The sequence below is a fragment of the Elgaria multicarinata genome, chromosome 6, assembly GCF_023053635.1.
Source record: "Elgaria multicarinata webbii isolate HBS135686 ecotype San Diego chromosome 6, rElgMul1.1.pri, whole genome shotgun sequence".
Lineage (NCBI taxonomy): Eukaryota > Metazoa > Chordata > Lepidosauria > Squamata > Anguidae > Elgaria > Elgaria multicarinata.
The window spans coordinates 47,276,381-47,290,821 of NC_086176.1; the positions used below are offsets into that span (position 1 = coordinate 47,276,381).

The following is a 14,441-nucleotide window of genomic DNA, read 5'->3' on the forward strand; positions in this document are numbered from 1 at the left end:
CCAGAGTTTGAATACATGGGATATTTTTAGATTTCCAGCCTTGCAGGGGGTGCTTGATGACCCACTAACACAGACCCTGCTTGCTATGTCTTTCACTATTTTAATAGCAGATTATTGTGGGATGCATCCCTCTGGCAGTGTTGCTGGAAGAGCAGACAGAAAAAGGAAGCTTCCCCCCTCCCACACAGCTGTGGAGAAAGCAGTAAATATTGTATGAGGGAAGAAGAAAATGAGAGAAGTTGTATGACGGAAGAAGAAAAAATAGAGCGGATGCAAAAGTTCCCTTCTGTCCAGAACCTGTGAACTTTTAAGTTGATCTTCTGGCAGCACGAAAGATGCTAGCAACTCCAGCTGGAAAACACATGCACAGGAATATCATAGCACTTCCTTTGGTCAGTGCTGTGTTAAGAGGGCTTCAGAGAGCTTCTTAAAATATCCTTTTTAGCCACAACATATACGTCAATATTACAATGAAGTTAGTTGCTGCTTTCATCAAGGAGTACAGATTCATGCATGCATCATAGTGCCTTGCTCACCTAGGGGAGGAAAAACACACACATTAGTTCAAACACTCTGCTGTAGCTTCTTTATAGCCACTCTTCTGTTTCCGATTTTATTCTTGCATCCTTCAATTCGGCAGAAATTTGAGTTGTTTTACTGTCAGATTAAGCTAATTCTTTGATGAACTACTGAAACACCAATATATAGAATCCTCAATACTATACATTTTACTTTACAAGGGCTTGCAATATTTTTTAAAAAATCATTCAAGTATATACACATACCTGAAGCAAATCCCATTTAATGTAATTGTATTTACTTCAGAGTAGATTTGCTTAGGACTGTAACTTTTGCTATACCTTCATGTCAGTAAAATATGTCAATAACATTTTCCAAGTACAGTTCTACAAAATGCACACCTTAAGCCTAGACCAGGGTTTATGTAATGAAGAGTTCGTTAACAAAGTTCCTCAAAATTGGATACACACTTCACTTATTGCCTCAAGTGGGAAAATTAAATGCCCAGAGGAGCTCACTCAGGAACAAGACAGACCTGCCTCTGCTAGAAGCAGGGTGAGGCCCAAGACTTGCTCCAAGGTAGAGAACACCTCCCAAAGTGCTCCATGATGGAACCCCTCAGACATCAGCCTCCGCACATGCATAATTGGGCCCCATCTGACAGATTTAGTATCAGGCAGTTGCAAATTGCTTGTTATTTTAATTATCCACAATGTCCTGATATAACATCACTTTGGGACATTGTAGGAAATTTGAAATTGTTGGCAGCTAACAACCACCTACTGCTGCCATTAGGCAAGCTTAAACCCAGGCGCGAGAAAGGGGACAGGCCTACAGCAGGCATCAACACCGGCAGACCCTACCAAGGTATTTAGATCCTGGCAGCTGCCCAAGGATGTTGGCACTAGGTCTCAGAGCAGCAAGCCTTGTAGATGGATAACAGGCAGTCTCTTCTCATAAAAGGAGGCTTTTAACTCATAGGAAGCTTTCATTAACCAAATCATTACTTGCAGCACACAGTTTGGAATGTACCAGCCTAAACTAACATGCTACTTTACAGAATTGGTACAAACACTGCACAGGACATCAACTTGATATTTTCTTAACGCAAGACATCTTGGCCTGGGCCAACTACTTACTTCTGTTTTCCATCTCCTGTGTTATATCATCACAAATCCTTGAACAGAGGTCTTCCTGTGTTTTTGTTCCATCTAAATAAACTTGAAGAGGAGCAGTAGAAGATCAGATCACATTTAGCAAAGCCAGAAATTCTCAATATACATTGCCTTCCAGTGCAGCCTGCACAAAACAACCTAACTGAATGGATTTATCCTGACGATATTTCAGCACGATATGCCATGTACAATTCTCCCTTATATTTAGCTTCACATGTCATCAGTGACCCAGATCACACATAATGCTAAACCATGATTTATTTAATCCATGGGTGGCTGAACTCCGGAGTTGTCATGATGTGTGAACTCAGTCATGTTAACAAACCGAGGTTTGTTAACCTGAAACAACCCAAAAAGAGACCCCATGGTTTGCTGTTGGGTAATGAACTCTGGGTTGTTTAAACCTTGACTTGACATGTGAATCCAGAACCATGGGTTGTTTCACCAGACTACAGAGACAATGGGGAAGAGTGGTTAAAAAAACACAAGGGGAACAGGCAAAGGAGGAGGGGGGAAATAACCAAGGGATTGAGAAAAGAAACCATGGTTTCTTCGATCATCTGTTAGGCAAACCCTGGATAGGACAACAAACAAACCAAGGATCAAATAAAGAATAGGTTTTTGTTATGTGTGAGCCAGGTCTATGTGAAGCTCTTAAAAAAATCTAATAATAATTTATTTCTTACCTGCCTCTCCACTTGGTCTGCATAAGACTGCAGACCAGACTATACGCTAACAGTGTGATCTTATAAAAGTCTACTAAGTAAGAGAATGTAGGGGGGAAGTTATTCTTTATCTTCAGCTACAATGGCCTTACCCATTCCTTTCCACACACACCTGCTTTATTGTACAATTGCAGGGACATACTGGCAAAGCCATCCCTCTGTACAGGGAAGAGCTGTAGCAGAGTTCTTTAAATACAGAAGGACCCAGATTCAATCCCCAACATCTCCAGGTAGGGCTGGAAGAAATTCCTGCCTGAAATCCTTAGAGAGCTTCTGTCGGTCAGTGGTGACAATGCCAGGCTAGATGTACCAATAGTCTCAGTATAAGGCAGCTTCCTGCGTTCCTCTGAAGTGCTTATGCAGGGAGTCAGATTTGAAGGTACAAATAGGGCGACAGAGCTGGGAGGGACTATGGAAACAAAGAGTGTTGAGAAGTTTATCAGTGAGAATAAAGGAGAATTATTTTAAAATTTTATGGAGGTGGTACCTAACCCCGATTAGATTGAATAAGATAAATGATCAGCATTCAGCAAATTGTTGGAGAGGTTGTGGGGGAAAAGGAACGTATTTACATATGTGGTGGCAATGCAAATATGTACAAAGATTATGGAAGATGGTGTTTTCAGAAATTGAAGAAGTAGTGGGAATGAAAATAGAACAAACACCAAAGATTGCATTGCTGTCACTATTTGAAGATATAAAGTGTGGAAAAGGAACTATAGAGCTGATATCGAGTTTGCTGGTTGCAGTGCGATTGATGGTAGCTAGGAACTGGAAGATTCAAGGGGAATATTCTATTGAAGAATGGTACAAAGAAGTATGGGATATAGCCATTAATGATAAATTGACATGTAATATTAAGTGGAGAAAAGGCGTAACTAAAATAAATGAGTTTGAAGGAATCTGGAAACAGTTCCTAATATTTGTGTTTACTAAGGGAAGTGGGAAACCGCCAGCAGAGGAAACGATTAGATTTTGGACTCAGGAATGATCCCGAGGTGGGGGGTGCACTTTTATGTTAAGAATGATTGTGTTGTAGTATGATAATGTATAGGTAATAGTTATTCAACATATATGTACTCAACATTTATTCAATATGTATGTAGCAGTTGTTTAATGTTTTTCTTTTGTTATTATTATTACTATTGTAATGTTTTATGTATGTTTATATAGTGTAGAAAACAAATAAAAACTATAAAAAAAAATGAAGTGCTTATGCAAACATCCTGTACTTCAATGAGCTACATGTATATTAAGATATTTGCCATACCGATGCCAGTCTCACTTTTTTCCATCTCTGTCTTATGTTTCAGATACATGGGCCACACATGTCCATCGAAGTACCCTGGTGGGTCTGGTGGATCATAAATTCTATTGCTACATTAAAAAGCAAAAAAAAAAAAAAAAAAAAACATATACAGGAGTCATACACGTTTGCTTAAAACAATTTCTATCCAAAAATACTGAAAGTTTAGGCCAAGGTGATCCAGTACAGGAGTGGACAGACCATGCTAAGTCCAGAGATTTGTAATCAGTTACTGCACCAAGCTAACAAGGTCTTTCGCAGAAAACTCCACCCTTGGTCCCTCCAGTATTTTTTCAGCAACCTAATTTGGGGGGGGGGGGGGGAGAGCAATTTAATTGTTGCTATTGTTAGACAATTGGTAACCCTGTTTTCCTTTTCTGCTCTTGTTGTAACCTGATGGGATGGCTGTTGTGTGGCTACCTGTCACTGTTCATATGGACACATACCTTGTATGTATACAAATGTAACACAAGTGGTCTAAAGCTGCCTTTAGCCGAGGTGTGCTCACAGTGGTTTTTTGCACTCTACTCTTAGTAAAATGTGAACAGCTACTTTGAAAATGTGTGTGTGTACGTGCATGTATGGTTGCAACTATGGCCAAAGAGTAATATATTGGATTAGGCATTGATTTTAGGAACACAGTACCTTCTCCTGCTCTTACATTCTTCGTAAGGAATCGTTAGGAAGTACTTTCTATCCCATATATCACTGAGAGGCCTGCAAGAATGAACAAACAAGTAAGAGATGCTTGTTTGCTATGTAGTATTTACTGTAACATGCTAAACATGCTTACTTGTAGTTATACAGAAGGAAGCCTTCAACAATTAAGACATAAATGTCTTCTGTTCTTTTTTGATCATCATGTGTACTACTTGGTGGTCTTGTCAATGCAGAGTCTTCTGGGTTTGTCATCCAAGAACGTATGCTCGCCACCATTTTTTCCATATGCAGGGCATCAAGTACTAGAAGAGACACTTTAATCTTAAAATTAAAGGCAATGTTACGAGGCCTGTGTTCTTTCCATTAATGAGATACTCAAGTGTTCATGCCTGAGGCATATAATAAGCAGAATGGAAAAGGAAAAAATTGCAGCCAGTTTCATTATGGGATTCAGCATTGGCAGAGAAACCAGATGACACATGAAATAAAGTTTGAGCACTTAACTGTTATTCATCAAGGCTGAAAAAGTCAGGGAGCAAGGGCCATTGTGTAACTGAGAAAAGCTAGGAGTATGGAGGACCAGCATATTAAATAATCTCATTCCAGTCCCCAAATCTGTAAAATTCTCAGCAAAGAGCAGAGTAAACAGCATCAAGAAGATGGAGCAGATTAGCAACTTCCATGCAATAAAGAAACTATGGTTTCCATTAGTCATAGGTGGGCTGTGTACATTAAAGTTTATATACTGAATCAAACAGATTTGAAGTAGAATATCAATGCTTCTTAAAAGCAAGATGGATTAACTTGGAATATATATATATAGCCATTTCACAGCATTACAGTACTGGGAACAATGTCTACATACAAGATATTTGCTTATAATTAATTCTGCAAGAGCTGTGTGGAGGAAGTTGGCAAACACATTTCAGTTTGATCTCTCTATGCACCAGAAGTCACCATTCAGTTTAACCCTAACTTAAAATTGGAGGAAAAGGCAGTTTATTGGAAAGCAAATGTATTATAAGCATCATGGTTATTAAACTTCAAGTGGACTTACTATTTTCTCAAGAAAGAATCAAAATTTCATCTCCCTGGCAGATCAAATTTGGAAATAAACACAGTTTTGCGGTTTAACAAGTCACTTTGGGACAGATGTCTGCTTTGTTTCATCTGAACCCAGTACTATTGGATTTTTAGAGATGCTTAAGACTGCGATTCCTCAGTATGAAAACGGAAGGGCCACATTTAGATTCTTAAAATGTAACTGGAGCTTAGAATCCAGCTAGGCAATCAAGTCTTCGCACTGTAATCAGAAGACATTGAGCAAAATATCCAAGAATGCTTCCAAAGCAGGCATTTCTCATGCCATCATCTTGGCTCTTCCACAGAATTTTATGTTGCCGTCTTCTACTCATGACCAACTTGTGTTTTTCCACCATTTCTTCTGTATTTTTTGTTACCATGAAAACCCATTAAGAAGAAACAGAATGGCTGCACAATGCCTTTTGACTGGTAGGACTAGGAGCCCTCTGTCTGAAAGGACCCTAAGGCACCAACAGTTTTGCCACTACAAAAACCAGCCACTCACTAAAATTGTTCAGCTATTTTTCCCCCCTACCATTAAAATGGTTGGAGAAATGGTAAAAATCCATGTGTTACGGTCCTGTAGGATCCTGAGACGTTAAACAGGATTTTGGTCAGACATGGCTTCGTATGTCAATTTTCCTTGAACTCTTATTGTTGCTTGGAATTCATGAAGTTAATAATGGCCTATTTCATAACACTGTCAGCATTAACTAGCTCTCCAAAAGCTTATTGCAAGCTGCATTTATTGCCAAATGTCTGGTGTCGCAAACTTTAAAAGCCAAGGATCTACTGAAATCCAAACCCAAGTGGCAGAAATTGTACATTTGGCTTCTAAAGAGAAGATTAATTCTACAAAACAAACTTTACAAACAGTTCAAAATGATGTCTTATTTTAGAATGCTTTGATTGAACACTAAGCGACTGATATTCCTGCTCAGCTAATGGACTCTTTCCTGCTCATTCTGGGTCCTCTGTTCCTGTGTGTATCTCTTTTCTTTTCTTTTTTAAGTGCATCAGGGATGTAAGCCCAAGTATTATTTTTAGTATCCAGTCTACTAACCATCGTACTGCAGAAATCCATGGTCATCTACAGCTACTTCAGATTCTGGCTGGAAAGAAGAAACTCATTGATTTTGTGGAAGAAACTTGAAGGTGAAGAAGAAACACATACCTCTTCAATTTGTAAGTTTACTGGAGTCAGTGAGCAGTACCTCATGTGCCCACCAATAGCACAATGGGAAGCTAGTGTGGGGATGTGGGGATTTTGTTAAATTCGTTATGTCTGTCCTTTGTGGACTGTCAGCCCTCTTTCATTCTATCTTCTACTTATTGGCGGAATTGGGGGGGTTTGTACAAGAATTTTGTTCATTTGCCGAAATGCATTTGTGCAAATCCACTCCAAAAGTAAAAAAACTGGTCTGCCAGTCTATGAATTTAGAAAACATCAGCCTATTGTAGAATCTACAGGCCAGATTCAAAGAAAGCTTAACTCATCTGAATCCATTGCGGATTTCTCTGACATTCTTAAGCTAGTGGTTCCTTAAGGAACTGGAAATTATCTGCAATTGTCAGAACAGGGCAGATTAGTAGAGCTCTCACAAAGGAAGTAGCATTTCAGCTTGTTTCCAGAGTTACTTTAGGAATAGTGCGTTTCCTGCTGCGCTGGTAGTGAGCCCCATGGGCACAAAAGAATGAGCAGAGGGGCAGTGGCAATGTTGGACACTGGCCAAAAATGTAGAAGTAAATGGTAGCATCAGCTGGAAGGCAGGACAGCACGACCACTGAAAATGGGGCACAAGGTATTAAGGGAAAATAATGGGATAGATAGTATCCAGAAAGGTTAAGCATTTTAAGGGGGCATAAGTCTTAATACATCAAGAAACTGATGGCCAGAATTAGCAGAATTCATCTAGAATTAGCAGTCAACACTCTGATAATTCTGTATAAAATAACTCCAAATCCTGCACATTGTAAAAATCTATATTGGTGCTAAATTTGCAACAGAAGCACACAAAACAATTTTAAAATTGGCTATTTGCCAAATTCGTCTGAAGTCAGCAAGGGCCACGATGACTGATGCCACCAGCCATGAATTATCCTCCAATGTGTGGAAGGTGGCAGGGCTGGACCATGGAGATGTGATGGAGGTGGTGGGGCCAGCAATCATAAGCCCACTCTTCTCCTTACGCAAGTCTAGTTGCATAATGGCCTCAACCCTTACAATGGGCTACACCGGATTAATCTTCTGAATTGAACTAAAATATTTCATTGTATGGGTTAAAGTCTCTTGAATTTGTTACCTTAAAAAAGTCATCTTGAGAGATTATAGTACAGTTTGGAAATGTTTTCTTAAGCTTTCGCGCCAGAGTCGTCTTCCCTCCATTTGTTACACTAGATTGGAGATTTGAAGAAAGAATATTAGAGCAGCAGATTACACAATGCACTCTAGCAACCACATCAGTCTGATAATCCTGTGTTAATATCGCTGCTTGTCATACTATCTGCATTGTACCCTGGCAAATACAGTTTGGCTAGATATTGTTAATTTTTTCAGATAGCACGTACTATTAGGACCAAAGGCTTATTTACTGCAAGAATCCAAGGGCAGTTTTGCACAATAGTTACTCGGTTGTTGCAGGGAACCCTTGCTTAATAGCTCCTTTTCCAGGGAGTCACATTTTCTCACAAATCAGTCTTGTGTCACTACAAAAAATCAATCCTCCCCCACCCCTAGCTAGCATGGTTCCTGCAATCGTCTGTTCAGTTTCAAGTGCAAGAGTGTATTGGGCTACTTAGCACTGCAATAGCCACTGCTAACAACTCTCACTCATGAACGCGCGCACACACAACTTTAGAGCAGGAATGGGGAGCCTGTGGCTATCGGGCTCCAATGCTCATCAGCCACAGATAGCATGGCTAATGGTCAGTGCAGATGGGAGTTGTAGTCCAACATCATCTTGAGGGCCACAGGTTCCCCATCCCTGCAGTGAGAGCTTCCAGACAAAGGGCTCCTAGTGCTACCAAATCAAAAGGGATTGCGCAGGTATTCCATCACAGTAACACATTTTTTACATTACAAAGACTGGGGGGGGGGGAACACAGGAGGGTTACTAATGGAAGACAATGCCATCTGGACCTCCTGTTAAATTCCATGCTTGAGGTAGGGTGTTACTAAACGAAAGCACCCAGGATCACATTAGCACAGGCTAACATCACCCCATCCCCATATAAGACACAAAGATGAGGTTTGCCAGATACTAATTGCTCCACTTCAGGCTTAGCACTAGTCTATTGCTAAGAATAAGATGCATTTTTCTCACTGTTCAGAAAGGTGGTTAGGCAGAAGCAAACAAGTTAAGTAAGCAAAGTAAAACATGGAAAAGAAAAATATTTAACCAAATTCCACACTTGGCCCATTTGAACGAATTTCCACCACTTGGTGCATCTGAACATTAATAAGGGCTTGAGGATTTTTTGCAGGCTCCTTGCCCACATACCAAATTTGCCATGGTAAAAAAAATGGAGCAATTTTGCAAAGTAAGCACATTGTTTCCTTGCAATTTTGGCAGGGATGGGATGTGCCCCACCTGCCACGGGTTCTAGGGAGGCAATGCAGCCCCCCGTCCCCCAGAAGTTGCCCACTGCAGCTCTAAAGCAAAACAGATTTTGAAACAACTCTTTCACACTTACCCTCCAAGTCCAACGACGAACTTTTTCATGATCTTTTTACAACCTAAACATTAAATTGAGAGAACCATTGTATCAAGAGCAGATAACATGTTCTCCGTGAACTACTTTGATTCATGGATTATTGTTCAATTTTAAACACCCAGTACAATTCTAGATTTGGTTGCAAAGAGGGTGGGCAAGAGATATTGAACACTAAAACCATATTTGTTGAGTCTGAATTGTATTGTTTCCAATTTCCTCTTGCTTTTGAATGTGAATGGGCATCTCTCTAGGATTTGCAACAAAAATATGAATTAGCTCTGAGATAACAATGGGCATTATGAAACTTAGGTCCATAGCAATTAATCTGTGATGGCTCATTAGCACAGCAGACATTATTTAATGCTGCTTTCTCAGGGAGTTAGAAATACAAATTGTATGGAAAGGAGGTAGACCCCAAACCACAATAGTATTCAACATGTTCAGCTCCAAAATATCAAAACACCAAGTAATACTGTATAAAACATGTGTGTTGAACACTATAAAGACAGAACACAGCACAATATAACTAATTATTAGGGATGTGCTCCACTTCTAATCGGACCGGCGAATTAGAAGCGGAGCGGGGGCTTCGCCTGCCCTTAAGGCGGAGGCGAAGAGGATTGGGGGGGCCAACGGAGTGTGGCGAAGAGGATCGAGGTGAAGGCGGATCCTTCGCCTCAATCCAGAGCTCCGCCGGAAAGGTAAGTGGGGTTTACCGGGCCCTGCCGCTGTCGCCCATGCGGCGACAGCGGCAGGGCCCGGTAACCCCCCCGCCCTCCTCTCCCTTACCTGCCTCCGTCCGCGGTCTGTCGGCGTCTTCAATTGAGCCTGCGGTTCAACCAGGAAGTCAATCAACCAGACTTCCTGGTTGAACCGCGGGCTCAATTGAAGATGCCGACGGACCGCGGACGGAGGCAGGTAAGGCCCCCCTCTCCCTTGGTCCCTTACCGGGCTCTGTCGCCGCACGGGCGGCGATGGCAGCAGGGCCCGGTAAACCTCCCGCTCTCCTCCCCCGGCGCCACTCCCCTCCACTGCAGAGCTCCGATTCGGAGCCGGAGCGGAGTATGGGCGGGGCGGCGCGGAGCGGGCCAACCCGAAATTTTTGGATCGGCCCGCGGGGCGGAGCGGTGGTCCGTGCACACCCCTACTAATTATACTGTTTATTCAGCAACTCAAGATAGTCAAGGCAAAGAGCCCCCTTTAAAAAAGGGTATGTGTAAGTGAACTGGCCTAAGACTTTTCAACTACAATAGATTTGGAACTGTGGAGTAAATAGCGAGTTTTGGAATTGCATCAACCTAAGATAAAGTTGAATACAAATTATCTCTGGGGCCAGCCTTTATATTATTTTTGAGTTATTACAATTTTTAGAGCACACTTTGAAATAACTCTTTCAGGCCTTCAACCATGATGTCCCCCCAAACTATTATATTGTACGGAAAGTTTGATGCAAGTTAAAATTGATGGGATCATCATCATCCTAGAATTCTACAATAGAGAAAAGTTCCAGTACAAATATTTCACATGGTATTTGCCATTGAATTGGGGGTGGCGGGGCTAGACTTGTTGTGACTGTAGTCCAGTTCACAGACAAGTGATGCAGCTGGTAATAAAGGGTCTTTCTTTCTTTATTTATTGCATTTGTATACTGCCGAAGCTCTCTGGGTGGTTTACATAATATTAAGACACTTAAAAACAATATACAAAAATTTTAAACCACAAAAACATACACTATACACATACATTTAAAACCACATTTAAAACCACTATAACAACTTTAAAAACTATGAGCCTAAAAAAACAGACCCAGGCTCATTTCATATTGCTAAATTTCTGGGAGAAGAGAAATGTCTTGACCTGGCACCGAATCTCCAAAACTTCTCATTGCATAAAGATTAGTCTGTAAAAAATTAAAGCTTTACTTCACAGCATAAATGAACATATGTCAATGCTGACCTCTACAGGTTTCTAGCAATATTTGGGCAGATTAAGCTACACAAGTTTGAGAGTTCTATTATGGTTTGTGCATTTGTGAACATTTTTCACTACTGTGCTAGTTCTTAAATAGTAGAAAGTCCCCGTTCAAAGGATGAACTCCGTCAGCAATCCTAGGATCTCCAATACTTTACACTGCAGATTGCCCAAATAGCATAATAGAAGAACCACAGAAATCCCATTCAGGCAAATATTATATGTAAATATGGCATGCTGTTCTTGAAATACTACAGTCACTCTAAGGATATGACACCAAGCAGAGTCTTGCATGACATGGTACATTTAATTAAAGCCAACACTTCGTGGGTAACTTCTGGGAAAGCGCTGTTAAGATACAGGTGTAAAACTATTATTACAAGCAAAACTAGGTATTTGTTGTTAATCTCTCACCCATTAAAAAGCAGTTGCTGCCAAGCCATTTACGTAACTACATAAAGATGAAGAAATTTGAACTATCATCTAGTCAGTTGATGCAAGTCAAGATTTCATCTCAACAGGGCATGAGTCCAAAACAAAGAAATACCAAAGGGGAGCATTATATAGTGAGAGACAGACAAGAGACTGTCATAAGATCTTTCTGCACCATTGTGCAACAATACAGCTACAGCTTTCATAAGGGCATTTAATGAGCTTAGCACCCCAAATTTAAGCATGTTAACCGAGAAGCAAGTCCCATCAAGTTTAATGGGCTTGTTTCCTAGTAAGTATACTATGGACTGCAGACCTGAACAGCTTTTACACAAGCTAGAAAGTGGAAGTTTTACATATCTATCCTGGGAATGCAGCAGAGTCTTGTGGCACCTTGAAGACTAACACATGTATTTTGGCATAAGTATTTCACATGCCAGCAAGGTAATGCTCAAGATCCTGCAAGGTAGACTCCAGCAATTCATGGAGCGAGAATTGCCAGATGTACAAGCTGGGTTTAGAAAAGGCAGAGGAACTAGAGACCAAATTGCCAATATCCGCTGGATAATGGAGAAAGCCAGGGAGTTCCAGAAAAACATCTATTTCTGTTTTATTGACTAATCTAAAGCCTTTGACTGTGTGGATCATAACAAACTGTGGCAAGTTCTTGGTGGTATGGGGATACCAAGTCATTTGGTCTGCCTCCTGAGGAATCTGTATAACGAACAAGTAGCAACGATAAGAACAGACCACAGAACAACGGACTGGTTTAAGATTGGGAAAGGAGTACGGCAGGGTTGTATACTCTCACCTTATCTATTCAACTTGTATGCAGAACACATCATGCGACATGCTGGGCTTAACGAATCCAAGGCTGGAGTTAAAATTGCAGGAAGAAACATTAACAATCTCAGATATGCAGATGACACCACTTTGATGGCTGAAAGCGAGGAGGAGCTGAGGAGCCTTATGACCAAGGTGAAAGAAGAAAGTGCAAAAGCCGGGTTGCAGTTAAACCTCAAAAAACCCAAGATTATGGCAACTAGCTTGATTGATAACTGGCAAATAGAGGGAGAAAACGTGGAGGCAGTGACAGACTTTGTATTTCTGGGCGCAAAGATTACTGCAGACGCTGACTGCAGCCAGGAAATCAGAAGACGTTTACTTCTTGGGAGGACAGCAATGACAAATCTTGATAAAATAGTTAAGAGCAGAGACACCACACTGACAACAAAGGTCCGCATAGTTAAAGCAATGGTATTCCCCGTAGTAACCTATGGCTGCGAGAGCTGGACCATAAGGAAAGCTGAGCGAAGGAAGATAGACGCTTTTGAACTGTGGTGCTGGAGGAAAATTCTGAGTGCCTTGGACTGCAAGAAGATCAAACCAGTCCATACTCCAGGAAATAAAGCCAGACTGCTCACTTGAGGGAATGGTATTAAAGGCAAAACTGAAGTACTTTGGCCACATAATGAGAAGACAGGACACCCTGGAGAAGAGGCTGATGCTAGGGAAAGTGGAAGGCAAAAGGAAGAGGGGCCGACCAAGGGCAAGATGGATGGATGATATTCTGGAGGTGACAAACTTGACCTTGGGGGAGCTAGGGGTGGCGACAGCCGACAGAAAGCTCTGGCGTGGGCTGGTCCATGAAGTCACGAAGAGTCGGAAACGACTGAACGAATAAACAACAACAACAAATTCTTGCGCTACAGCCCACTTCATCAAAAACTATTCAGGGAATTTAGTTTTACATTCAGATTCTTGGTATAGAAAATGTAAAAATGGTTTAAGTATCATCATCTGTAAAGGGTCAAGTGTCTCAGAAAGTCGAAAGAGAACCTATCCACAGGTATCCTGGGGGCTAAAATATTTCCCATGAGTTTCTTCACAAAAGTTATGACAATATAACATCTCTGAAATGCTAAACTAAGCCTCTCTCTATTTCTCTTCATAACTAGCACCAATTTCCTGCATTTGCAGAAGCAGGGGAAGAGTAAATTAGATCAGAGACAAGGGAATAAACCTGCAACCCTATGGCATAGAATCTATGTTTACTTAGGAGCAATCACAGCAAACATAGGTAGAACGGCACCATCAAATTAAGTCCCACTTTCTTCAATGAGGCTTGCTCCCAAGTAAACATAGCGGGTCGCAATTTTAATTCCGAAAAAATACTTATACCGAACTGCTTGTTTCCTTACATTTTTGTACTCTGGCTTCTCTGGTTTACAAAGCAAGGTCTGCATCTTTCAAATCCGTGCTTTAAACAAGACGAAAAGAAATCATTCCAGTCGCGAGCTATTCCAGTGTGCACCTTATAGACTTACATAGGGTCGGGCTGTAGTTTACCATGCACTTTTGGTTTGTTATACCCAGCCCTACGCAGAAGTGGGCACTGTCGCTATCCTCCCCCGAGTACGTATAAGAAGTCTTCTCGTCCGATTTCCTGCAAAGCACCAACATCAGAGACTCTTACGCAACAAAACGATCGCGAACTCCAAGGTGCCCCACCTACCTTCCCCTTCTAGGCAAGGCGCGCGGACAGCGATTCCAGTGCAAACGCGTGCAACACACAACGCACCGGCCCATTTAGAATTCGGCTTAAAAGGCCGCTGTGCCCCGCCCTCTAGGGAAGGGGCCGAAGGATGGGCAGCGGGCGATTGTGCTCGGGGCAAATACAATAAGCACAGCGCTCTGATTACGGCATCCTGATTGGTCAAGCGCCTCGCGGCCGGGCCACCTTTAGCCCAGGGAGCCGCCCCTCGACGGTAAGAGAGGCAGCGTGCGCTGTGATTGGCTCGGGGTTTCTTTCGACGTCCGTTCCTCCCCACGCGCGCCGCCTACTCGGCTGATTCG

The 14,441-nt window shown here is 41.7% G+C and overlaps 1 protein-coding gene across 4 annotated transcripts; it reads right to left on the reverse strand.

Moving 5' to 3' along the window:
- Positions 1-14,250, reverse strand: NMRK1 (nicotinamide riboside kinase 1). Of its 4 annotated transcripts, none has more exons than XM_063129350.1 (10): positions 14,101-14,250; positions 13,913-14,031; positions 9,162-9,204; positions 7,772-7,862; positions 6,532-6,580; positions 4,519-4,687; positions 4,371-4,442; positions 3,690-3,796; positions 1,659-1,730; positions 1-536 (listed from the first exon to the last, which is right to left on the reverse strand). In XM_063129350.1, exons 1-10 carry the CDS (start codon positions 14,172-14,174, stop codon positions 508-510), a joined length of 825 nt encoding a protein of 274 aa, XP_062985420.1. In that variant the 5' UTR covers positions 14,175-14,250; the 3' UTR covers positions 1-507. The 4 variants fall into 4 exon arrangements, with proteins under 4 accessions (XP_062985420.1, XP_062985419.1, XP_062985421.1 ...); XM_063129349.1 differs by having other exon boundaries at positions 1,659-1,739; positions 14,101-14,247; XM_063129351.1 differs by lacking the exon at positions 13,913-14,031 and having other exon boundaries at positions 1,659-1,739; positions 14,101-14,165.
- Positions 14,251-14,441: the final 191 nt, after the last annotated feature.

Coding starts and splice junctions, on each gene's coding strand:
- NMRK1 (XM_063129349.1), bottom strand. CDS start 14,174: ATGGGCCGGTGCGTTGTGTGTTGCACGCGTTTGCACTGGAATCGCTGT. Junction 7,863..9,161: donor TTCGTCGTTGGACTTGGAGG/GTAAGTGTGAAA, acceptor TCTCCAATCTAG/TGTAACAAATGGAGGGAAGA. Junction 537..1,658: donor ACAGGAGATGGAAAACAGAA/GTAAGTAGTTGG, acceptor TTCCTCCCCTAG/GTGAGCAAGGCACTATGATG.